This window comes from Talpa europaea (assembly GCF_964194135.1).
Source record: "Talpa europaea genome assembly, chromosome: 13".
Classification (NCBI taxonomy): domain Eukaryota; kingdom Metazoa; phylum Chordata; class Mammalia; order Eulipotyphla; family Talpidae; genus Talpa; species Talpa europaea.
The window spans coordinates 50086740-50112900 of NC_140080.1; the positions used below are offsets into that span (position 1 = coordinate 50086740).

Here is a 26161-nt window from a genome sequence, read left to right on the forward strand (position 1 = left end):
TATAGTACTATAGTAACTGAATGATCAATATCTTAAAAAAAATTTCTAATAGTTTAACATCATCCTAAGTGCTGTTCTTGTATATCCTATAATTACAATCACATAATTGAGAACATTCCCTTGGAAAATAAGGAAATTAATGAGCAAAGCAAAATGAGTAACAGCAAAAAAAAATCATGCCCATAGTTTTAAATTTTATTTTCATAATTATCTTCCTATAGAGGCAATAATCTGCATTTCCATAACATATTTAATATCCTACTCATAAAAGAGCTGGAAAAAATAGGAATAAAGCACAGATTCCATACACAAATACCATACTCTGCATATGTACAAATAAATTCAATATATTAAATATATTTTGTAGACTGACTTCACTTATAATATTATAGAACATTGAATATTAGATTCTGAGCATATTCATGCAGACTTCCACTTTGGTAAAAGTGTAACACAAGTTCTGGAAAATAATTTCCTGTTGTAAACACCAAATTTTCCACTTCTGGCTAAACTCTCAGGATAAAAGACTTAAGTGGAAAAATAAAATACATAAAGGTAGAACAAATGCTCTTTACTAGACACCACATAAACTAACCCTGACATCAAAGAAAATTTACAAGTTCTTAAACTAGTCATTAAATGTTCTTAAACTAGTTCTTAAGAACTGCACACTATTCTGAAATGTGGGGCAGGGAGGGTGGAGAGAGGTTATGCTTCTATAAAGCCTCTTAGGTTGATTAAGGCTCAGTCACACTGCTGCTACAGAACGCACTGAACTATTCCACATTTTGGGGTTTTTTAATGTATAAGAAAAGTGTAAAAGTAAAAATATTTTTTCCAAGGCTGAAATGGGTAGTATGGTCTATAAACAAATGTTCTGAAATATCTCTTAAGTACTGCTAAATCTTTTTAAACAAATTATTAATTAGCTCAAATGGGTATTAATCAAAGACTCCAGAAGTTGCTGACCGGAGCTGCAGGGTATGACAGCAATGATGAGATCTCTGAAACATTAGTATGTCTTAAAACACAAATTCTTAAATACAGCTTTGTTGAGACTGTTCAAAGTTAATCTCCATACAATTATTGAAAAGGAGCTCTTCCCAGAAGTATGCAAGTAACTTGAGAAATCAGAATATTAAATTTATTAATGTGTTTGAGTCAGACCATCAGTCAAGATTTCTATCCTAATACATTACCTGTCAAGCACACCTGCCAAACAAGGTGGTTATTCTGTCTAGCCAACTGTGACTAAAATAATTTTCAATAATTTACCTTAGTGTTTGCAGGAAATCTTACACAACTCACAAAAGGTAGGAGTCTATGATGAGCAGACCATGAGAGGACAGGAAGTCACTCTGGGTGGCATCTGCCTGCAGAACTCACTGCTGGCTGGAGTCTCTTTCCAATAACAGATTGGGAGATGGGTCTAAGCCACACAGGGTGAAAAGGAATGCTTCAAAACTAACCTTTGAGGAAATACCATTAAGGATTAAAATATTGGCAGTATAGTACCTTAAATATAGATCCTTTAAAAACAGTACTTTCTGGGGCCTCCCCAGTGGCGCAGCAGGTTGAGCACAGCGCTGTGCAGCTGTCCGCAACCTCTGCCCGCGTGGGTTTGATCTCGGGCCGGCCAGGGAGATTCCCACATGGCGTGGCAGACCCCTCAGCAGTGCCTTCGGTCTGTCTGCCTGTTCTGCTCCCCACTCTGTCTCTGGTGAATCCTCTCACCCTCCCACTCCTCTGGCCTGTACCTCTGCTATTGTATAAATAAATTAAAAAAAAAATAAAAGCACTCCTTTAAAAAAACCCCAAAAATAAATAAAAACAATACTTTCCTTTCAGCTAAATTTTTATAGTATATGACATTTCACATATTAAATTACCTGTTCTGTTACAACTCTAAATGAATTAGAAATTACTTTAGAGGAAATACATATATAAGCTGATGGAAATATTACTTTTTTGCAAGAATGCATTTAAAAAGGCCCTTATTAGTTCACATTTAGTCAAGAACCAAGTGAGTTTAGAGACAGCCACTCTTTTGGTTGAAAAAATAACCATATTCCAGAGAGAACTGAAGACATTTAGAAAGTCATTTTAACGTGCTACCTCCAAAATTTTCAAACTCACATAAGACTTTAAATGTGTCTTTCACTGGGCTAAATTATTTTGTAATGCTCAATACAGCTTCCTGTCCCAATCTTGCCCCTTAACTATTCAATAATTTAAATGTATGTAATATCATAGGGGAAATTTTTCTTTTCAAAACAAAAGTTTAAATACTATTTTGTTTAACCAGTAAACTTCACTTTTAGCAGCAATAATTAAATAAAATACAAAGAAATTCTAAGAGTAAATTACAAGAGCCCAGGTGAAAGGAGTATCTATGATTTTTGTTTAGAACACAATCTTTAGCATTTGGCCAGAAAATTTTAAAATCAATTTTGATAATGCATTTTTCTGTTAATTCCTGCTGGTGTCTCAGAAAAATTTTTTATCATGAAAACAAACCAGAAAATACTTCACATGTAGTGGGTACAATGGGTGATTTAGGGAAATGGAAACTAAAAATTGTTTTTATTAGCATTCAAAACCATGACTGCAATGAAGTCTGGATTCCCTGTGAGAAGTCGAAGTCCATGAGTGGTGTGTCAGCATCATTCCCTTTCTTTCTGTAAACCAAGATCCTAGCACAGCCCTCCTGCATATTCATCTTCATCTTCCTCGGCAGCAGTGGCAGTGGCACCGTCAGGCTTGGTCTGTGGTGTTGCTGCTGCTTTCTTCTTTATTCCCCCTCCTGGAACCACCAAACTCAGGCCGAGCTTCGCATACTGTAAATGACACAGCATAGTCTCAAAAGCTAGATCACTGGAATCCTGATAACCAAGGTTCAACAATAGTATCATAAAAATACAGAGCTACAAGAAGTTCTGTACTTCATGAAAACCAACACTCTCATTTGTTTTGTTTTTTTTTAAAGATTTTATTTATTTTTGCGTAGAAGAACTGGGGTGTAGGCCAGAGGTGCAGGGGTGAGAGGATTCACCAGAGAGCAGAGCAGGTAGATTTACTGAAATACACTGCTGAGGGGAACAGTGGGCGAGACAGGAGAGGTCTGATGCGCCATGTGGGTTAGCTTCCTGGCTGGGGCTTGAACTCAGGCCATAGCAGTGATAGTGCTGAGACTCAATCCCTAGGCCACCAGAGGCCCCAACCAATGCTCTCTTTTAGATGGAAAAACTACCAAAAAAAACCATTCAACACTACTTTGCCTTCAGCAATATGTCACACTTAGGAATGTGAGATAATCTGAACGTACTGAGTTACATAATACTTGTAATAATACCTATAAAATAAAGATCTGCTGAATAAATGATGAGTGTAAGCTAGGGACAACGTTTAAAACAAATACAAATTTACAAATGCCTATGTGAGAATTTATTTATAATAAAACTAGTTACATTAGATACATCATTTATTAAAAAAAATGATGGTCTTTAACTGGTCTGATGCCAGGACAAGACTAAAGCTGCAGGATCAAATGAACAGGAGCTCACAAACTGAACCACTGAAATGGAAGTGAACAAAAATAAAGTGCAAGAGAAACCCACGGCGTGGCACACTACATGAAGGGCATCCTGCAAGGTCACTTTTCACACACAGGCTAATCTTCATGAGAGGCTGGCAAGTCAGGGACAAGCTCTCTATGTTTACAGAAAGGGTAAGTGAGTTTATACACAGCATCATACAACTAGCTGTGACAGAAGTGGAATTCTAACAAGGCTACTGAGCTGTAGAAGCCACTACGGGATGGGCCTCTGTCACAAATCTAGAAGAAAATAAACTAAAAGCAGCCTATAAAGGCCAACAAATGGAAGGAGAAGCTGAGAAATGGGATTGAATTTGAAAAGGTAAGATCAAGACAGCATTTATTTAATTGGTTAAATAAATGGCTAGAAACCCAGAGAGCTAATCCAGAGAAACTAAATCTTTGGTAAAATTGAGAGTAAGGGTTTTTTTGAATACCAGTTTGAGATGAAAAGTAGAGGGAGAAAATCTCAAGTCCATGAGAGAAAAATAATCTTATAGCACAGGAAAATGCTAACCAAAAGGTCACTTACATCATTGTCCATGTACTTGAAAAGAGGTGAGTTGCAGACTTCTGAGACTTGATCTTGGTCTTGCTGGTCATATCCTTCAAGAAGTTGTTCTAGCGCAGCACAATCTTCACTACCATTGAACCCTGGAATGCTACAGCAAGGACGAATCAAACATCTCCACCTGTTCCTTCACAGAACGCTTCTCAACCAGGGATGATTCTGCCCCCAAGAGATGTTTGACAATGTCTGGGGGGATTTTTAATCATTACAAGGGGCGCTATAGGCTCCCGATGGGTAGACACCAGGAACATGGCCACACACCCCACACTACACATGACAGGTCGACAGAGAATCTCCAGCCCAAAATGCTGACAGTTTTGAGGCTGTCAGCCCATTTTGAACATCTCTAACAAAAGAATCCCTCATTCTGGTATTCCAGTAACACATAATACGAGAACTTTTCCTTGTTTTTTCTTATTTCTTAGAAAATAAATATAACTTCATCATATCAGTCACTCATTCCTGTGGAAGTTCCCAAGAGAAAAATACAGGAAAGAACACAATTTGTGAAGTCTCTATTGTAAAAGCTGAAATGGTGGTCAAGCACACCTATCACTATGAAATTAAAAAACAAAAAAAGCTTGATGGCCACAAATATATATCTAAGGAGCAGTCTCCAATTAAGAAAGAAAAATGGAAACAACACTGGCACCTTACCTGTAGCTCTCCCTGACACATCTTTCCGCAGCCACATAGTCGTTTCTGTGGAGATGAACTAAGACTTGAGCAATTGTTTTCTAAAACAAAAGAAATGATTATGTTCCAAACTTAGGTCTGTTTATTTTCTGAAAGCCAGAATTTAACTCTCAGAGCTTTGGTTTATAGAGAAAAAGCTTTATACTTGTGCAGTGATTTCAAAACATCTGAGGAAAAATATCCAAGAACATAACACTTTAAACTCTAAAGTGCAAATACACCACCCATTCTACTTAAAAAAGAGGTAGAGTTTACAGTAGGCCCAAGGCCAGCCTATGATCCTGCTGGGGGTTCTAGTAAACACCCAGATGGTCCTGACACAGCTGGCCTGAGGACTATACCTGGACTAACAAAAACAAAGTTTTGGCACACAACCATGACGTGTTTTAAAGAAAACTTATTTTAGCTATCTATTTGTTTAATCTTGAAAGGGGAATAAAAAGGGGGATGAGGAGGAATAACTACAATTATACTTTAAAATTATTAAAAGAACTACTAGGAAAAAAAAAATTGAGTGAAAACTCTAAAGTCAATTAACTTAGGGGCCTCCCTGGTGGTGGCTCAAGGTGTTGAGACACAACCTATGAAGCAATCCGGAGCCTCTGCAGCATGAGTTCAATACCCAGCCCCAGGGAGCAACCCACATGGTGCAGAAGACCTCTCCTTCTCTCCCGCTGCTCCACTCAGCAGTGTACTTCGGCAATCTTCCTGTTCTGTTCCCCACTCTGTCTCTGGTGAATCCTCTCACCCTCCCACACCTCTGGACTGTGCCCCAGCTCTTGTACGCATAAATGAATCTTTTAAAAAAAAAATAAAGTCAATTTACTTATAAGTCAATTAAAGCAACCATAGTATCAAAAGCTAGTAAGATCTTATCAACAAATAGCTCTTCTTAAAACATTTTTCAATTTTTTTTAAATCTCTCACTCACTAAGATAACTTATTGCTCTATCTTTAAATTCAGCCAATCTTTCCTCATCTTCATTATCCGATTAAGCCCATTCAGTATTTTACTTAAGACATTTGCTTTTCAGTTTTAGAATTCTTTTAGTTTTTATAGTTTCTAGAAAAAGTTTTGGGGTTTTTTTTGTTTTTTTTTTTTACATCAGTCCTCTAGTCCATTAATTTTAGCTGTATTTACTTCTATCGCCTGAGGTAGTGAAGACAGCTGTTTCAAAGCCCTGATTTGATCATTCCAACATCTGAGTCATATCTAGTTGGTATCACTTGTCTTTTCTCTAGAAAACCGGCATGTAAACTGTCATATTGGTATAACCTAGAACTACAATCACCAATAAGGTAATCACTAGTCATGTGATCATTATGTACTTGAAATGCAGTTAGTTCAAATCCAGATTTAAATGTAAAATAGAGGGCCTCCCTGGTGGCTCAAGGGGTTAAGACACAACCTATGAAGCTGTCTGCAGCCTCTCCGACACCAGTTTGATTCCCAGGCCAGCCAGGGAGCAGTTGTCCACATGGTGCAGCAGACCTCTCCTGACTCGCCCGCTGCTCCCCTCAGCAGTGTACTTCGGTCAATCTGCCTGTTCTGTTCCCCACCTACGTCTCTGGTGAATCCTGTCACCCCCCACACCTCTGGCCTAAACTCCAGCTCTTGTATGCATAAACAAATCAACTTTAAAAATAAATAAATAAATAAAATAAATGTAAAATACACATCAGATTTCAGTCTTAGTAAAAACAAACTGGAAATTTAAGAATCACATGAATAATTATTGATTAGCTCTTAAAATAACATTCTGGAGATACATAACTTTGGATATGTATAATATATTAGATAAATCACTAAAATTAATTTCACTTGTTAAACATGGAACTAGAAAACTTGAAATTCCTATGTGACTCCCATTTGCGGCTTACACTGCATTTTCACTGGACAACACTAATCTGAGATGCTTTTGTTGGGTTACTGCATGTACACACTGTTTTTCCCTGATGTTTAAGAGAATATTATAATTTACAAAAGTATCACCTCTATTTTCCTGTTAGCACATATCACCATCATGAATTTACTAATTTTTTAATTCATCTGAAAGGACTTTCTAACAAAGATTTCTTGTTACTGATTTTTGAATGTTTTGACTGATAATATACATATTTATCCTTTCATTTAAATACAAATTATGTGGCTACAACCTGGTCATGTTTTCCTGGTTCTTCCTATGCAAGCACTTAAGAGATTGTACCCCAGACACTCTTATGCTGCGTAAACTTTCCATTAATTCTCAGTAGAGTGTGGATGTTTTCAGCAGGCACTGGCCCCATTTAGGCTCAGACTGCTGGTTGTCTGCATTGGGTAGGCAGGCCTTGAGTCTAGTCCCTCTCTCTGCTGTTCTGGCTCTGCCCCATGCAGGAGCCCTGCACAGTAATTTAATCTTATTTCAAAGCCTATGCTCTGCCATTCTGGGTATGTCCCAAACACGCAAAGCTAAAATAAATCTACAACTTTTGATAGTGCACACATGTGCTCAGGGGATTCCCTTCCCCACTCTCCTTTGTGGGACTTTCTCCTTGCTCTCCTAGCTGGTCTTCCCAGGTCTGCTGGCTAGAGACTGGGTTTCTTTGGTGTTCTATCTGCACCCCACAAAGCTGAAGATCCATGACAGGGGCTCATCACAGAAAAGCAAAGGAGGAAAAGAAAAGGAAAATTCTTCTAGTTCGTCTGGTTAGAAAGATGGGGCAGATGGGATTCATTGGGACTTTACCTACTGGACCTGTACTGCACAGACAGGAGGCTTCTCTCAAGGCAATGTTGCAAGACAAAAGAGGGAAAACCCTGGAAATCAACTCCCATATTGGTTGCTTCTCCAAGTACTTACTCCTCTGCACAGTCGTCCTCATTTTAGTTACTTTTCAGAGTCCATGAGAAATTGCTGTTTGCACTTTGTCCAAAATTTTTAGTTGTGATCAGCAGACTAGGCTATAGTCTGTTCATTCTATTTAACCAAAAATATAGGACCATATGTATTATTTTAAAATATACACAAATATTCATGGGACCTGGACTGAGGTACATGACACCGATATGAAAAATTATCTAATGTGAAAACAAAAATAAGCACTTTCAAAGAATACCTTATAACAAGTTGGATAATTTTCAATTTCTTTATATATATTTTTTTCTTTCTGAATAGAGAGTGCCGCCTCATCAAACCTGAAGACGAAACAAAGAAATGTAAAACAAGGCAGATGTAAATATTCCACAGCAGAGGTAACTTTTGTAATATATTTGATATCACATATTTTAGAAATAAAGGAAACATCAAGCCTTTAGCAACTGCTTCACATTTCCATAAGCTTTGCTCATCTGACTTGTCTTTTATTTTATTTTTTTAAATACTTTATTTTATATAATTCTTACATCATTTTTCATCTTTGCACAATGTATGCATTTTCATTTTGGTTGTATTCCCCATACAATTGCACCCCCCCCCCTTATTTTGACTCTAGTTCTTCCTCTCCCCGCCCCTCCCTTCTCCCCCCGCCACAGTGTGTCTCTGGTTTATAGTTGCTTGTTGATTTTGATTATTACTTTGTATTGATTAGTCTTTTTCCTGGTCTCTTATTTACGTTTTCTAAATTCCTGCTATGAGTGAGACCATGCTCCATTATTCCTGCAGACAAAGCGAAAGCAATTAAGGAAAGATCACTTCAAGTGGGGAGTTTTAAGTCTGGCAAGGATCACCCATTAACAAGTATCTATCAAATCTATCTATGAAATATGTTAGACAATCCCTGATTCATCTCCAATTTCTTTCTTTCCACTAAAAGGCCATCCAGACCTCTAAAAACAATGCCTCCTTGCTGAAGAACTACTTCTCCTTCTCTGTCCTTAGTCATATACTCCATGTTTCCTGCCTCTGTGAGCCCCAACACATCCCTGATGCCAGGAAGGGCAGCAGTGGACAGACAGGTGAATAGCCCAGAAGTCATTTCCTGACACCTTACATCTTCAATATCCACTTGTTCATTTTTTCAGTCTGCTCTCACACATTTTCCTTATTATTTATCCCACTCAGATGGCAGAAGAGGAAAAGGATCACCAAAAATGTTCCCCTTTCCTCCAAGGCCCTACCCCTTTCTTACATCCCCAGACATGATCCCATGTTATGTGAGGTCAGGCCCTCATCTCCCTGTGAAGTTGTAGTAACTCTGAATCCAGGAATCCCTATCACCTAACTTGTAACTGGCTAAACTTAGCAGTCTTCCCTATGTCTCTCATCCCATCAGTAAAAAAATGGTAAGTAGTTTGCACTGTTAGGATACAGAAGAGGTATGCTATGATCCAAATTAAAAATACAAAATTGTTATACTGTTTCCCTATATATTAACAATCAAAGTATCTGTATAGGTAAGACAGACACTCTCTCTCTCTCTCTCTCTCTCTTTCTCTCTCTCTCTCTCTCTCTCTCACGCTTAGTTTAACTCATGTTATACATTAAACTGAATTTTTGTGGGCTCTGCCCTGGCAAATTACAGCCTCATAAAAGAACATTCATTGCGGAAACACATGTGGCAATTTGCAAAGACCAACTAGCTACATTTTGGGGAATAAAGTTAGTTTATAAATAGGACAGGGTAGCAGAACTCTAAGAATGTACCCGATGTGTCTGTTCCTCATATACACTCACTGTATAATCTCCCCTTGAATGCAGGCACACCTGTGAAATATGATGGGACTTGTACCTATGAGTAGGATACTATAATCAATTGAATCAAAGAAAAATCAAGTAATGGGCCTGACTTAATTAGGCATGCCCTTAAAGGAACCGAGATGGAAGTCAACAGACACCGTTCTGTTCTTGCCAACCTGGAAGCAGTAGCAAATTACCATGCTGAAGGCACCCAGAAGGCACAGAGGAACTGCAGGCACTTCTGGAGCTGACAGCGGTCCTGGCTGACAGCCAACAAGGAAACACAGAACACAGACGTGTGTCCCAGAGCAGCAATGAAAGGAACTTTGCCTACAGTCAGGAGCTGGAATGAGATGGCAGCCCCACCCATGATTCCAAACTGGAGAAACCTGAGGAGAGGACCAAGCAACAGGTGACTGTTGTAAACCACCATATTTGTGGTTATTTGTTGTGCAGAAATAGAAAAATAATATCGAGGCTTACATCTATCTTTATCATTTGTAACTGTGACCACGAATTTATCACAGATTCTATTTTATAAAATAAATCATAGTGGAACATTCTGTTAGGCATGTCCAGATTCTAGTAGGACTTTCAGTAGTTCAAACTTTCATATACTAAGGCTAAATGAATCATTCATTTCCATGGCATAAAAAGAGTATTTCCATGAACTAATTAGCTGCCTAACAAAACAGCCACCTGTTATAAAGTACTGTATATTTATATGGGTTTGTAGCAAAAAAATAAAAATAAAAAATCCAATCAACTCTGATTCCATGAAATAGACATAAGTCAATCTATTTTCAAACATATCCAGGAAGCATTTCATTACTTATTATAATGAAACCCAGAGGAAATGCTTAATAGTCCTAACAAAACAAAATACATTTGGTTACAGAAAAAAGAATAAATTGCTTTTCCGGTAATTAAAAAATGAAACAAAATGTAAATCACACAAAAAACTATGGGCACAGGATAGGAGATGTCACAGGACCTCACTCATGCCAGCAGTCAGAGAACACCTTCCTCAGGACACAAAACTCTTCCACTGGTCCCAATTAACTCTTCAACTCCAATGACTATGCTAAATAGTCTCCCCCTCCTGCTACACACACATCTAGCTTTCCCAGCAATTCCATGTAGTGACTGTCAATTGGTGGCAAGTACTTTTCTTTAAGTGAGTCTTAGAAGTAGGGATGAGGGGGGTGGGGAGGGCAGGTAAAGGGTGGCATTGAAATGGAAATTAGAATCTCTTCCTACTAGGGAATCACAGCACAGCTCTAGGAAGGCTGTGTGGATCTGGGTCACTAAGAACCAACTACAAAGGGTACCAATCTGCTCAGCTACCTTAGATCTTTTCTGGAAGGCACAGGAACTTAAGTCTCACCAATAAGTCTATCAATTGCCTAGAAAGGTCTTCCCAGGAGGGAACACTGCTCAAGGACTGACTTAAGGCCTCCCCCAAGCAACTACCTACATGAAATCTAAATCCTGTGACTTAACAGCTCAGAAAGGAGGAAGAGCAGGAGACAAATATCTATGTATTAAATGACAATTTGATTTTGCTATACTAAGATACAAACTAAAATACTGTTCAGTTAGGATCAAATCTTAGTCTTGTGTTAACTAACTATATGAGTTAACCATTTAACTAAATATAACAAAAAAATTTAAATTTCATGCCATTCTTTATTAGATGCTATTTGCATAAAGTATAAAATTACCTGTTTTTGTTCTTTAAGGCAATTGATAGCCTCAATTTGAGATTATAATCAAAGTAAAGGTTCAAGATATTCAAATATCAAAGAAATGGTCTCAATTATCTTTGACTATTTTTAAAATGTTTTTATTATGTTTACTGTGATGACATTGGTTTACAACACTGTACATGTTTTAGGGGCACAGTTCACAAGTCTTCAAACGTATGTTTTCATGCCCCACCCACCAAAGCCCCAATAATCCCTTACCATAGTCCACTGGGTCCCTCCACCCTTTGCTTTCCACACCTCCACCCCACCCCACCCCCTTATGGTTACATCATTTCTGTAGCTAAATTTCAACAGTTTATTCTGGTTTGTTTGTGTCTAGATCTATCATACGATACAGTAATGTCTAGATCTATCAATACGATACAGTAATACAAACTTCAAATACTAGTTTGAAGGGATATATCCACTCTCTGTTCACTGCAGCATATTTACAGTAGCCAAGCTATGGAAACAACCCAAGTCCCCACACAGATGAGTAGATAAAGAAGAGATGCGATACAGACACAGTGGAAGAGTCCACGGTGCCTCTCCCAGTGCCCTGGTATTATTCCTGGCAAGACTGTTTCTTGGGCTTTCCTCCCTTTTCTGGTGGCCTCTGTCTCATCTCCTTGTGGAGACAACAACTGCCAAATCCTCAGTTCTGTCCCAAGGGCAGCAACTTTGTGTGATCCTGGTACACTGTGTCCAAGGAGGAAGAGGACCACAAGCTACTGCTATTCTTTCTACCACCTTAGATCAGTCCTCAACTGTCTTTTCGTTAGTACAGATTCTCATGCTTTTCTTAGTCTGTACTGCTTAAATTGCTCCTAGAAGTACTGTGGCAGCTTTTTTTGGCATTTGGCTTTTAATGCTTTCATACCACACATACCCAGTGATACTTGTCAATTCCCAAATTCCTTAAATAAAGCAATTTTATACCGCTACAACTGAAAAATTTTTCCAATTTTGATCAAACACGGCATGAAATGCTATCATTTTTAGTGCATGTTTACTAAAAAGTAAAAAAGCATTAAAATAAATTTGCAAGCTAAATAAAAGGTTTTATGGTTGCCCTAGATTTATCCGCCTTTTAAACACATCAACACAACACAAGAAACTGCTCTCTCTCATGATGCTGAGCCGGGTCTTAAAAATAAAAGCACAATCCATGATAAATTTTAGAATTATACTTTAGAAAAACAGTATTTTAATAATATTTAATTCAAATGTGCCATCTAACAGACTTCATTTTTTCTACTGATAGGCTGACAAATCCATGGCTTGCATGAGAAAGATTAACAAGACATTCCCCAAATTACTCCAGCTGTGGCCTGAAGGCACATACACACAGACACATATGGACAGTTTTAGAAGACTTACCTGCGTCCTCGAACTAGCAGTCTGGAGGCTTTTCCTAGTAATTCAACTGCCTGTCGCAAGCGTTCCTCATTCTAAAGAAATCAAAGAGAAGGGAGTATTGGCTGTTTTGATACAGAAATCTTTTTTCCCAAAAGTAACAGAACATGATTAGGGAAAGAGCCACCAAAGATGCTGGCCCAATTCATTACTCCAATAGAAAGATATTAGAAATAAAGTTCAGTTGAGAGCATGGAAAAGTTTTAAAAAGTAGCCACAGTATTTCTCTCTGTTTTCCTACATATTATGAATCTAAAATTTTAAGCACTTTGGGAAAGAATAAAAATCAAACTTACTTCAAACACATTAGCTGTTTGTTGATATAACTGTACAGCCTTTTCTGGATCTACATTTTCTATAAGCCTAAATTAGACAAGAAAATTTGACTTATATGAGGGAAAAAACACTTGTTTTTCACAGGACTTTATAATAAAAAGAGAATGACCTCCATACAGAGACTTGTGTCCCACACTCACTTTCCAGCTCGCTCCAGTGCCATGGCTGCTGTGTCTGGGGTGCCATTTTCTAAATACATCATGCTGGCTTTCTCAATCAGCTGAACAGCCTCTGGGAGTTTCTGCATCTCCTGTAGGCAAAGGATATAGCACAGATCAGCAAATGTACAAACTTTAGAAATGGAGTTAACAATCTAAAACTTAACGATTCTATCCCTAATTCATGAAAGTAAATGACTCAAAATATTTTACAACAATAAATATATCTAAAATGAAATGCCTTCACGTAGTTATTTTCCCCATCAACCTTCGTTAGCCAAATCAAAACTATTATCAGTTGATTTCTACAGAGTTCATCATGATTTCAGCTTCAGGAAAACTATACAAATAGTACAAACTTGCTTATTACTCTTTTTAATCATTTACAATTCTTCAAACATTTACTGACTCCCTACCATATGAGGTCTATGTCAAACGTTGCAAATCTGTAGGTAGCCCAAGGGCTGGATTTCATTTCCAAGTACATCTTGCTTGAACGAGTATTTTAAAGTCAGATACTTTTGCAAAAGTTCTGTTTTTTATACCTTCCTAAGTGTGTGTGCGTGTGTGTGTGCGCGCGCGCACGTGTGCACAAACATATATGTATCAAAAGCTATGGCATCAGCAAGTTTCCATGTCCACGGGACAATAAGAGAATGAGCCTCAGCTGTATCTCACCCCATTCACCCTCCTGGATATGGCGGTATTTCCCCCCACTCCCTACTCCCTGGCACATCTAGCCTGTCCCCTTCATTTCAGTCATTCCCCTCTACTTTGGCTTCTTCTAAGTTGCATCCCTTTTCCATGCTGTATTGCATCAACCACAGAAAAACTCTGTATCTTATCATTATACCATAAATCTCAGCATCATGTGGTACTAGTATCTACTACCTTCAAATAAAAAATTTTAACCCGAAAAAAAAAAATCACCTGGAACTTAGATGTAAAGTAGATAGGCATTATCTATGTAGAATTGAAGTGCTGTATATCAAAGGAGGCTCCAAGTGCTATTTCATGGGTTGTTTTCAACTCTGCCTATTCAGCCCCTCATTAAGTTGAAAAATTCATTTGAATACAAAACTATGGTCTCATTTTTATCAACTTCAAGATATTAACTTTTTATTACTTATCTATGGAAAATAACAAAACAGACTGAAAGATACTATACAAAATAAAATTGCTACCAAATTCAAGTATTCGGAATGATATCAGTTAATATATCCCCAAAACCCTGTGAAAAATCTTTTGTTATAGAAACCATAGGCCAATGAAAGAATAAAGAAATCTATAGTATATGCTTAAGAATGACTGAAAGGAAGGAAAGGTAAATCCAACAAAATTTATTTCACCCACTTTAGTCCTGAGGGTCACTGTACCCTTTACAGATTATTTCTTCCCCTAATTCACCTATCCTCTAATTAAAAACAAATATACACTGAGCATCCATAATATGCAAAAGACTTTTTTTTTTGGGGGGGGGGATAAAAGGAAACATAACACAGGCCACTGTCCATAAGTTTTGCTCTTGTAGATGAGACATAAAGAGCAATAACTATGAGAAAGTAATATGAAGTACCATTTAAATCATGAGCTCAAAAATTAAGCCCCTTGCCGTTGCATTAAATCTAGCATGATAGTGAATAGCAAAGGCCCAATCATAATATGATACCTTCCCATAAAAACCAATAGGCAGCCTACTTCAAAGTTACACTCTTATAGACTCTTTACTACGTTCCAGCACAGCAAAATTATGGAGAAAATTTTAATATGCCTACTTTCAGTGGCTTGTGTACTTAGGTTGCATTATCACTTCTGTGGCCCAAACAGGATATGAAATTATACAGCTGTAAAATGACAGATCTCAAAGGTTGATCTCAAAGTCCCCAGGTCTTCCTTGTGCCTCCAGCTACAAACTGTTACTGGCTAAGCATGGCTGGGGGATGAACATGAAGGTGAGTATGACACAGAATTAACTGTGGCCCATATAGGTTAGACACCCATTGTTGCCCAGGACTGTCCAAGATGTTTAATTTATATGTCAGCACATGCCAAGAGGCATTTTCCTCTGTCCTTTTACCTGTCCAATAGGTTTACTTCCCTTTCATCCAAAGAAGTAAACCTTTCAAATTCTCAAATCATGGCCTCCCCGGTGGTGCAACAGGTTGAGCGCTGCGCTGTGAAGCTGTCCACAGCCTCTACAGCGGGGGTCCGATTCTGCCCAGCCAGGGAGAAACCCACATGGTGTGGCAGACCTCTCCTGCCTCACCCGCTGCTCCCCTCAGCAGTATCCTCCATCCATCTGCCTGTTCTGCTCCCCCTGCTCTCTCTGGTGAATTCTCTCATCCTCCCATGCCCCTGACCTATACCCCAGTTCTTGTATAAATAAATCTTTAAAAAAAAATTCTCAAATCAAATATACTACAGCAAAAGAAACATCATCATAGTAACTGTTGATAAAAAGACTCGTATATTATATTAATACAGTTGTTAGAATAAGGTGAGTCTGAGAATTTTATAGTGTTCTAGCATTTCTAGCATATTAAGATAATACATCCCACTAACACGCCAAAGTCTACCAAGACAATAACAGCAACCCACCTGAGAGTTCCCTAGTTCTTGGGGGAAAGTATGAAAGAAGGCCAGAGGCAGACACCTGGTTCTTTAAGCAAATAGAAAAGTTCTAGTTGCTATGGAATTGCTGCCAATAACCTGATATTTGGTATCACCAAATACCAATTTGGTTTATGTTTCAATCAGAGAAGATTTATCACTATAGTTACATAAAAGTGTAGCTAGCTGCCTTCTTTCTAAAAGTAGATAGCTGCCGTCTTTCTATTAGTAAAAGTGTAGATAGCTGCCTTCTTTTTAAACATTGCAGCACGAAAAGTCTTATGTTTAAATCTATGCTATATTTTACTTTATGATAAATTCACAAAATTGGAATTCCTGGGTTAAAGGCTATAAAAATTCTTAGTCTTTGACATATATTAACAAAGATTTTTTTAAATGACATTAGAAAATCTTCATTGAAAGTTAAATGTTTAATATTTAACCGTAAGATACACAATTATGTGCAGAGTGATGGAAGAAAGAACAGAAAACCAAAAGGAGTCATCACAAAACTAAAACCTGACTCACACAAAGAGGTAAAGGTAGAGGGGATTAACATGACCATTAACCCAGTTATAGAGATCAAGATCCTTAGGTGCCAGTGCCTTATCACAAGGCATAAGGCCCAAGCAGGTTTCAGACTGCTGTAGGGAGTGTCTGGAGCACAGACACAAAAGTAAAGACATAGAGATTGGGCCCACTCCGAAATCTCCAGTTCCTTTAGGATTCTGCAGTTATCCAAAATCAGCAACAAACAGGCTACTCCATGAAGGAGTGAGCCCCTTCCAAAAAGAAGACTGTATCAGTGCAGTCTCTGCACTGGCACCGGGCAGCAATCCTTCTGCCCACCTCTGACTATTCAGGTGCTTCTTTTCTCCAACTCTTTCCCTCTGCAGGGCAGCAGCTTCCTGCCTGCCCAGGAACTGCACCAGGCTGGTACTTCACTGACCTCTCCTAGCAGAGGCAGCTCTCCTCAAGGCCACCTGCGGCCTCTCTCAGCAAACCTATCCCTTTCGGGGCAGCTCTTTCTGCCCGCTTGTATCATGCAAGTGTCCTTCATCCTTCTGACCCCTTTCCCTAATAAACCTGCTCTTTAAATATAACTAACGTCTCTGTCTCATGGAGAAACTTGCTACGTGCCACTGAAAGGGAAGCTCTGGTGAAAACTTTCCCAGAGTGAACCCAAGGACCCGGCCAAACCCACTGACTCCAAAAACCACATCACAGAGCATTATGTGAGAGAGAGAGAGAGAGAGAGAGAGAGAGAGAGAGAGAGAGAGAGAGAGAGAGAGACTGTGTAAGAAATTGTATGTGTACAGTAAACTAACTGGGTGGAACATATTAAACATGTTATTAACATTCTATAATCTTTCCGGTGTTTCTAAATGTTCTATAATGAGTATGTATTCACTTAAAAATTCAGTAAAATTATGAAAGTCATAGAAACTAAAAATAAAACAGGTACTAAAATGTAAGTTCTTAAAATAAATATAACAATTCAAAACAGCTTTTAACATACTAGAGAACATAAAAACAAAATTTGAGTTGCCACTTGGCATACTTTCAGAGTCAGTGTCATAAAATGTTTGTCTCAACAAAACAAAATATTAATTTCCAACCTGATTTTAAGAAGCAGAAATATGAAAAGTGGCATAGGCACATTAGCCAAATATTCCATTCAAAGAAAATCAGAGTTAAATAGCAAAGTTTAAGTCTGATGCTTTTTGATGCCCACTGACAGATTTATATAACACTCCTTTTTATAACCCATCAGTAGTATCAAATGTATATTTATAAGTTTTTACTACATTAAAAAGTCCTAAAATCCAAAGAAGAGTAACCTCCCACACAGTTCACCGTTTAGTGGTACTCTCTCCTGGTTACAAGGCTTACAACATTCCAGAGTTCCCTCTAAAACATTCTCTCTTAAATTACACTTTTTTTGTGGGACCCTCACCGGCCGGGGATCAAACTGGCGCTGCAGAGGCTGTGGGCAGCCTCGCAACACAGCACTCAACCGCTGAGCCACCAGGGGAGGCCCTCTTAAATTACACTTTTAAAACCCCATATCTGGGCTTCCCTGGTGGCACAGCAGTTGAGCACTGGGTTGCAAAGCTGCCCGCAAGCTCTGCGCCAGTTCGATCCCCAGCCACCGGCAAGGGTCCCACATAGTGCGCAGACCTCTCCTGCTGCCCACTGCTCCCCTCAGCAGTATACTTTGTTGGTCTGCCTGTTCTGTTCCCTGCTCTGGCTCTGGTGATTTCTTTCACCCTCCCACGCTTCTGACTGTACCCAGTGCTTGTATAAATAAATAAATAAACAAATCTTTAAAAATAAATAAAACTCCATATCTTCAGATACACAAATGTACCTCACAGGTCCAATGAGCATTACTTTAGATGAGAAATCTTAACTAAGGATCCCTAACCTTACAACTTTTCAATCTCAAGAGAAATTTAAGTTCACCATGTAGTCAATTCATTTTACCTATGGAACAGCTGGAACACATTACTGACCTTCAACATCATGCCGGCTTGCTCATAAGCTCTGCAAAGAGAATATAATTTCCTGGATGAGTTCTTAAAGATACAGGGGGAAGAAAAACTTTCTACCACACATAGTGGAAGTTAAAGCAACTAAAACTGGTTCAGGCTCCATATATTACTTCAGCCTGTACTACCACACAATATAATTTTTCTTCCCTGTACTTTTGTGGGCAATGCCTTAGAAACATAAACATCTGAGTTAAAGGGACTTTATTTTACAGATGCAAATTTAAGTAAGGCTCAGAAAGGTTAAATCTTTCTACTTGATAAACCTAAATTCATGTATTGAAACAAATTAAGTACCCTCCATGTAAGGAGAAAGCTTCCTGTTTCTCTCCACAGGGAACTATTAAGAAAAAGGGGAAAAGATTTCCTAACTTACTTGTTTTTTCACAGGTTACTGAACAAAATAACCCCCAAAATTTACTGTAAGTTTAACTTAAACACTATCTTAGAAATGACTTAGTTTTTAAGGTTCAAAAAAAGACTAAAACAAAAAGAAATGACTATTACATTTAAATTAATACAGAATCATTATTTATGAATTTATAACAAGCAAAACAGCAACATTTAAAAGAGTATTCTGTAAATACATGAAAATATAGGGGATATTTACTTACTTGGCAGCATGAAAAAGACTGATTAGATGTAACGAAGTCAAAATTAAGGGAAAAAAACAAATCAATAGGTTCTAAAGATTACTATTTAAGACAAAATTAAGTAAGTCACTGCCCCACTTGCTTCCAGAAGACAAATCCTACAAACAGGTAAAGAAGTAATTTAATGCCTGTTGCTGTCTCTTCAAACTATACAATTCACAAAAATACTATCAAAATACAACACACTTTCAACTAATTTCATTATGCATTAATCTGATGTGTTTTACTAAAATGTAAGATTACAACTCTAATTTGGAAAGTGAAATAAACATTTTTAGCTGACAAGTTTTAAAATACCTCAAGAAAATATATCACTTTAAACTATTTGTAAATCATAGTTTGAATACCTAAGGAAGACTAAAATACTAACATGATTTCTACGTTTCCAACACCTGTGTACTACTTTAATCTTTAACACCTGTCTGTAGATTGTCCTCACTTTATCCCAAATAAAAGCCATCACCAAGAAAATGCAGAAACAATAGAAATAAATTCCCAAATATAGTGTTGCAAAACTGTGGACCTTATGATCAAAAGTGTCATAAAAGCTCCCACAGAGTTAAAAATGCAGAATTCTTCTTAACACTTTCTGATTTAATAGCATTGTAGTCCACACGTGGCAAATGTCTAACAAGAAAAAATAATGTGTTTCTATCAAAATCATTGAACTGTTGAATTCCTTTACGAAGGCTGAAAAAGATACGCCCTATTATTCTCATGAGCAACAGCTTCTCTCAGGCAGGCATCTTTTGCTTGTTCAAACTGTTTGGCATTTTTAAAAGCAACAGCTGAAACAGAACAAAAAACATACTTTCTATTTTGATCATTAAAAACATCTTAAATGAATCATTACCAAAATCTGCATTGTTGTGTAATATTAGAAAATATATTAACTTAGTCAAATATCACTTAGGAATTTTCACATACCTATAAAAAACTACTTTTCTGTACAGCATTTTTCCTACAACTGTTTCAATTATCAAAAACTTGGAAGTATTTTCAAGTCTTTTTTTTAATTGTTAAGTTATTGGAAATAAATCAGTGCTACTTCCACTCAAAAACAAGAAGTCCTTCTAACATCAACATATAAGCTTCAAGAAAATAAAATCAATACAATTATCCCAAGTAGCAGGAACTATCACACAAGACAGTACCTTACTTCACCAGTTTTACAAACAATAATAAAAACAGTCCATTATTCACAGCTTATTGCATCTTTTAAATTATTTTAAAACCAAAGACCAATAAATACATTAAATATTTTACTAAGAACCTTTTTGAAAAGCACGAACTTTAAATAAATGTCTAAAACACAATAGATTTTTTTTTAAATAAAGCTTTTACATTGCCCAAGTTTCTATGAAAAAAGATGTCACTGTCCAAAAGAAGCAAAATATTATGCTTGCTGGTGTGTCCTCATTCCAACAAAACAATTAGATGTCCGAAAATATGATCCTGCACATTTTGGAAAACTTACCAAAGGTTGCTTACAAATAAGTAAGAAGGACACTGCTTTAACATAATATTTATTAAAAATAAATTCTTAAATTCTCTTTAATAAAACACAAGTAAACAGACTACTGAAACATTTTCATCCCTGGATTTCTAAATTTTACCTTTTCAGAAATTTATTCTGATTAAATACATTTTATATAACCCCTTAAAGAAAATAAACAAACGGAAAAATTCTATCCTGAAATGCACTGCTGAGGGGAGCAGCGGGCAAGACAGGAGATGTCTGCTGTGCCATATGGGTTATCTCCCTGGCTGGGGATCATACTGCAGTGGCTGCATACAGCTTGACAGTGCTGAGACTTAACCCCTGATACCACCAGGGAGGCCCCCTATTTTATTTTCAATTTATCACAGTTCTTTTTTCTTTGGTGCTACATAAAAGTAAAGTTTGTCAAAAGCACTTTATCTTTTGTTAAAGATATGCTAGTCTATCAAATCTGATCTACTTGGGCTATTGGTATTGCTGAAACACAACTGCAAACTTGTGTTCGGGGTACTTCAATGGTGAATTATGCTCTATACCCGCAATAACAGTGAACAAGTTGAAAGCTATCACTCCACAATTTAAAATAAGTTTTTAGTAAAATCCCTACCTGTTCCATATTTCAAATCACTTTTATCTTAAATACAGGTAAATTTATTAAAAATATTTATATCACTTAACACCTGGTACATTTATCAGTGTAATAGTTATGCTCAAAAAAGCGCATGCCAACTTAAACGTAATTTGCAGATCTGTTTAAAATAAAGGCTAGGTTTTTTAAAAAGGTTCACAAAAAAAATAAAAAATCAATAATAATGAGTATAATAAGGAATATGGTATAATCCCTGTAGTGATATACAACTTCTAAATTTCAAATATATATATAAATGATGCTAAAATCTGCAGCAGCACACCACACCCATCTCTACTGTCACAACACAGGGAGCAGTAGACTGCTAACTCAACCCTCAACACACCTGAAGAGAGCAAGTAGGAAAAATGCAAGGGCTTGGGCTGGCTCTTTTTTTCTTTCTTTCTTTCTTTTTTTCCAACTGTTACAATAGGATAGGAAGCATTAAGAGCAAGATGAAGTTATCAGCCTCCTCTAAGACTACACATTGAAGTGACAGGGCTAGAGCCCACATACATACCTGCTTTTCCATATTCAGAAGCAGCACTGTCATAATCTGGCTTCCATTTTAAAAAACCAGTTTTCAAGCTAAAATGAAAAGAAGACACATTTAACAGAAGTTACCAACCACATTTAGTAGTCAGCAGTCATGACTGTAATGACCTTGTAGGTTATTAAGAAAGGATGGGGGATGGAGAGTCATCAGACCCTCAATCCCCATCTCACCCACCTCCATCCAAACTAATTTCAACCTCTACTCTCCTTCCCACTGTCATAGGCATGGTTTTCCTCCTATTGATATATCTGCATAAAATCCAGGTCGGGCAGAGGTTTTCAATGCACGGTCATCAGAGAGACAAGTAGCAGCATTACCTGGAAATGTGCCAGACATATAGAACCAGAAATTCTGGCAGGAGCAACAATCCATCTTTAACAAGCCCTGAAGCACATAAAAGCTTGTCGCCCTTGAAGCAATGCATCAAATATGCTGTTGGATTGGTGAGACCATGTAAATAAATGGCAGCATGAAAAAGACTGGATGTAACAAAGTCAAATTAAGGAAAAAATGCAAATCAATAGGTTCTAAAGATCTACTATTTAAGACAAAGTTAACTAAGTCTGTCCCACTTAGTTCCTGAAATTCAGGAGAGGGAAGAGACACACTGAAGAGTTAACAGTATACTCCAAGAGATTGTAGAGAGATCAGAAAGACTAAGGATAGAAAGACACAGTACAGAGGGAGTCAGCAAAAGAAGCTGAGAGTCATTAATCACCAGTGTGGGAAATCAGAAAGACAAGGAAGTTGTAAACAACAGATATACATGACTTCTAAGATACAAACTGCAAGACAATTTTAAGTCCTTATCTTTTTTTTTTTTAAAGATTTATTTATTATACAAGAACCAGGGTACAGGCCAGATGTGCGAGAGGGTGAGAGGATTCACCAAAGACAGAGCGGGGAACAGAACAGGCAGACTGATGAAATACACTGCTGAGGGGAGCAGCGGGCAAGACAGGAGAGGTCTGCCGCCATGTAGGATTCTTGCCAGCTGGCGCTGCACAGGCTGCGGACAGCTTCACAGTGTGGCGCTCAATAGCCTGCGCCACCAGGGAGGCCCTTAAGCCCTTATCTTATGTGTCCTTTCAGTAATATTTATGTTTTTAACGTCAAAACAATTTCCAGCCTTAAATTCCAGTTTAAACTAAGTCAGGACTGTCAAACTTGAATGTGCAAAAGTACTACTAAGTAAACACACATCTTAAATTTTAAATCAATTAGTGAAAGTCTGCTGGCTTCAAAGAATTGGCAAGCTCCCGAACTGAAAAAGGGGAAATCTGCAAGGGCTATCAGAAGTACATATAGTGATAACTGTGTGAATTGTCCAGAGGCCCTAACTTTTAAGGAACATATTTTCTCCCAATTAAAATTTACTTACACAATTTTTCAAGCTTACCAAGAATTTTATTGCTCAGAAAAATAAAATCCTTAAATTTCAGTGTCTACTCTAACCCACAAAACAGACGCAGTTCAATACAGCAAACACTCCTACTCCAAAGCACTCAATATATACTGTATAAAAACAGAATTTTTAAAATCCCACCAAACAAGATAACACTAATTTGATCACCGTATGTGCTACAGGTGTGCAGAGTCAAAGATTTAAAAATATAGCAAATCATCCCCACTCAACTAAACACCTCTGATTAGGAAGAGAGAAGGCATTCTCAATATAGGTTTAAAGGCCATTAGGGTTTTTAACTATTTTTGTCAAGAGTCAATAAAGAAAATTCTATTGAGAAAGTAGTTTGATCAGTTTCCACTGGCCCAAACAAACAAATAAAACAACTCACAAACCACAATCTGTTTGCAGGATTAATTATAATTACAAAATGACTTGGCAATACTGAACCACATTTTCAGTAGAAAAAAGAAGGAAATCAAAATCTTCTCGCCTGAACTCTTGGCCCACCTACTGACAATTCTGTCTAGAGGCCCTTCAAACATAACAAATTCAAACCTGAATTCAGCAACACTCCAGCCCTACCCATCCATCATCATGTGCCTTCATCAGTACCCCGTCTTGGCTGAAGGTCTCTCCCTCCACTTCATCTCCCAAATCAGAAACCTAAAAATCAAGCCTTTCCTCTATAGCCAGTCAAATCATTAAAGCTTGTCAACTCGATCTGGAAAATGTGACCCAGTCCTGCTTATACTTGCACTTATACTTTCATTCAGGAGAGTCATGGAAAAGTCACTGTTTCAGCTCTGCCTTCTTCCGTTCCCTTCACCCCGCAGATAAAACTTTTCCTTACTTGTATCTCCACTGAAGACACTGTATATTCCATTCTAACATTTAATCCCTGTGAAAGAATGTAAAATACATACTGGTCTCTGTTCCACATTCCTACAGGGCTCCTCCCAAAAGCCTTATAACTTCCTATTTGATGACAGCACTGGGGGAATCTTTTTTTTTTTTTTTGAAGGTATAATTAACATTGTACTACATAACATTTCTATATGTTTATATCAATGTTATAACATTTTAGTCGTTTCAAGTGCTCAACATAATGACTTGGAATCTGTATGTATTGCAAAATATCATCACAATAAATATAGTTAACAGAGCATCTTTTATTTTAATAAGGTAACACTGGCAGGCGCCTACTGGGGAGTGGTCACCAGAATGACCAAGTCATGATGTGAAGCTTGAAATTTTTAGCCTCAACCTCCAGAAAAGGGGAGAGAGACTAGAAATGGGTTATTAATTGATCATGACCAGCTGAAGGCAGCATCATAAAATCTTAATGACAGCTTCGAGGTTGGTGAACACAGATATAATGCACTCTAACTCCACAGGGAGAGAAGCCCCCTTGTGATTGACATGTGAAGTGAGTGGGGGCAGTTTTAAAGGATTGAACCCTTAATCGATGGAATCTATGCTATCTCCAGGTAGTGTTAGAATTGAGACAGTTGTTTGCTGCATAAGTGGAGCAAATACTCCCCTCCCAATGTAATTTGGTTTTAGAATCAATACCTTATGTTTATCTCTTTAGCAATGTGCCCGCCTGTGAGCTCTAAACTGCTACAGAAGGGGCTGCATTGGGTCACCCCAGTGTACCCAGTGGCTGATATAGGAACACAGAGAGAACTTCCTGAATGCTTGCTTATTAAATATGATAAAATACTCAATCCCCGGGTCCCAGGCCACTGTCCACAATGTCACATTTGTCAAAAAATAAATCTAACCTGGTCCAACGGTTATTTAATTCTTAGAACTAAGGATCGAGTCCATTTTACAGTCTCACTTCCTCTTCTGTAAAATTAAGAATCTCTACTTAAGTTGTTGTGGAGAACTCACCTTGAGGTACATGAAGCATTTAACACAGGGAACGATACCGACTTTTCATAACTTCTAACTACCAAACAAAAATTCACTGAAGTAATGAAACTGAGGAAGAGGGAAGTATCAAAAGGATTGATCGGACAGAATCAGCTCAGTTCCAACAAGTATTTGTTGTGTGCCTACACAAGCTAACACAAACAAAGAGCCTAAGAAAGCATAGTTCTTGCCCCCACGAACAGTGTGATAGGGAATAACAACGGTGCACCAAGTAATTTTCTGGGTAAACTTGTAGCCTCTTCTCCAACACAAAGGAGTGTTTTAGATCAATAATTCTCAAAAGGGCGACTTTATCTTCCAGGGGACATTTCTGGTTGTGACAAATGGACGGACAGAAGAGGAACGCTGCGGCCACCGAGCAGGCAGAGGCCAGTACCCCCTCTAACCACGCACGGGGCAACCCCCACAACTCATCGTCCAGTTTAGGGGACAGAGATCGTGAAGCTCCGCATAAGCGAGACCAGATGATACGCGCAGATGACCTCGAGCCGGGCAGACACACCACGCTTCCGGGAGAGCAGCGACCAGATTTCAGCCCCGGAGGTCGCCGCCGGGCGCCGAGGTCCCCGCAGCCTTCCGGGGACGGCGCGGCGGGGCCCGGTCACAGCTCCGCGGCGCCGCCACTTCCTCCCGCCCGCAAGGCGGCCCAACGGCCCGGGAAAGGCCAGGGACCCGGCCCCGCGCAGAGGCCCAGGGAGGATCTCTCACTCACTATTTCTCGGCCTTGGCGAGGTGCTCCAGGCCTTCGTTTATCTTCTGAGCCGCCATCTCCACGCTCGCGTCCTGGACGTGGACGGCGGAGGGCCGGCCCGCAGGCGTGGGAAGGTGGGCGGGCGCCCCCGCCCACGGCTACGGAGGCCTGCAGTGCCCCCACTTCCTGTAGCGGAGCGCGAAAGGGAGCCTGCGCGGGAGAGGCGCGGAGGCGCAGAGGCGCAGGCGCAGAGCGCCGGGGCTGAGGGCTTCTGCGCAGGCGTAGTGGAGTACTGAAGAGGGCCTTCACTCCTTCAATCTACCAATATTTAGTGAATGCTTGGGGCATGTGGCAAGCACTGTATTAGGGCCCAGAAAACCTTCACCGACTACAACAGACTAAAAAAAAAAAAAAAAAAAAAAACTTCGTGGCGCCCGCTTCCGCGTTGG

The 26161-nt window shown here is 38.5% G+C and overlaps 1 protein-coding gene across 1 annotated transcript; it reads right to left on the reverse strand.

The window, feature by feature from the left end:
- Nucleotides 1-2693: 2693 nt before the first annotated feature.
- On the reverse strand, nt 2694-25789 carry NAPG (NSF attachment protein gamma; the record flags this gene model as incomplete). Its single annotated transcript, XM_084252423.1, has 11 exons — nt 2694-2837; nt 4128-4257; nt 4824-4903; nt 7959-8037; nt 12646-12716; nt 12978-13044; nt 13158-13267; nt 18302-18332; nt 19676-19778; nt 21640-21707; nt 25734-25789. 11 exons carry the CDS (start codon nt 25787-25789, stop codon nt 2694-2696), a joined length of 939 nt encoding a protein of 312 aa, XP_084108549.1.
- Between the last annotated feature and the right edge of the window lie 372 nt (nt 25790-26161).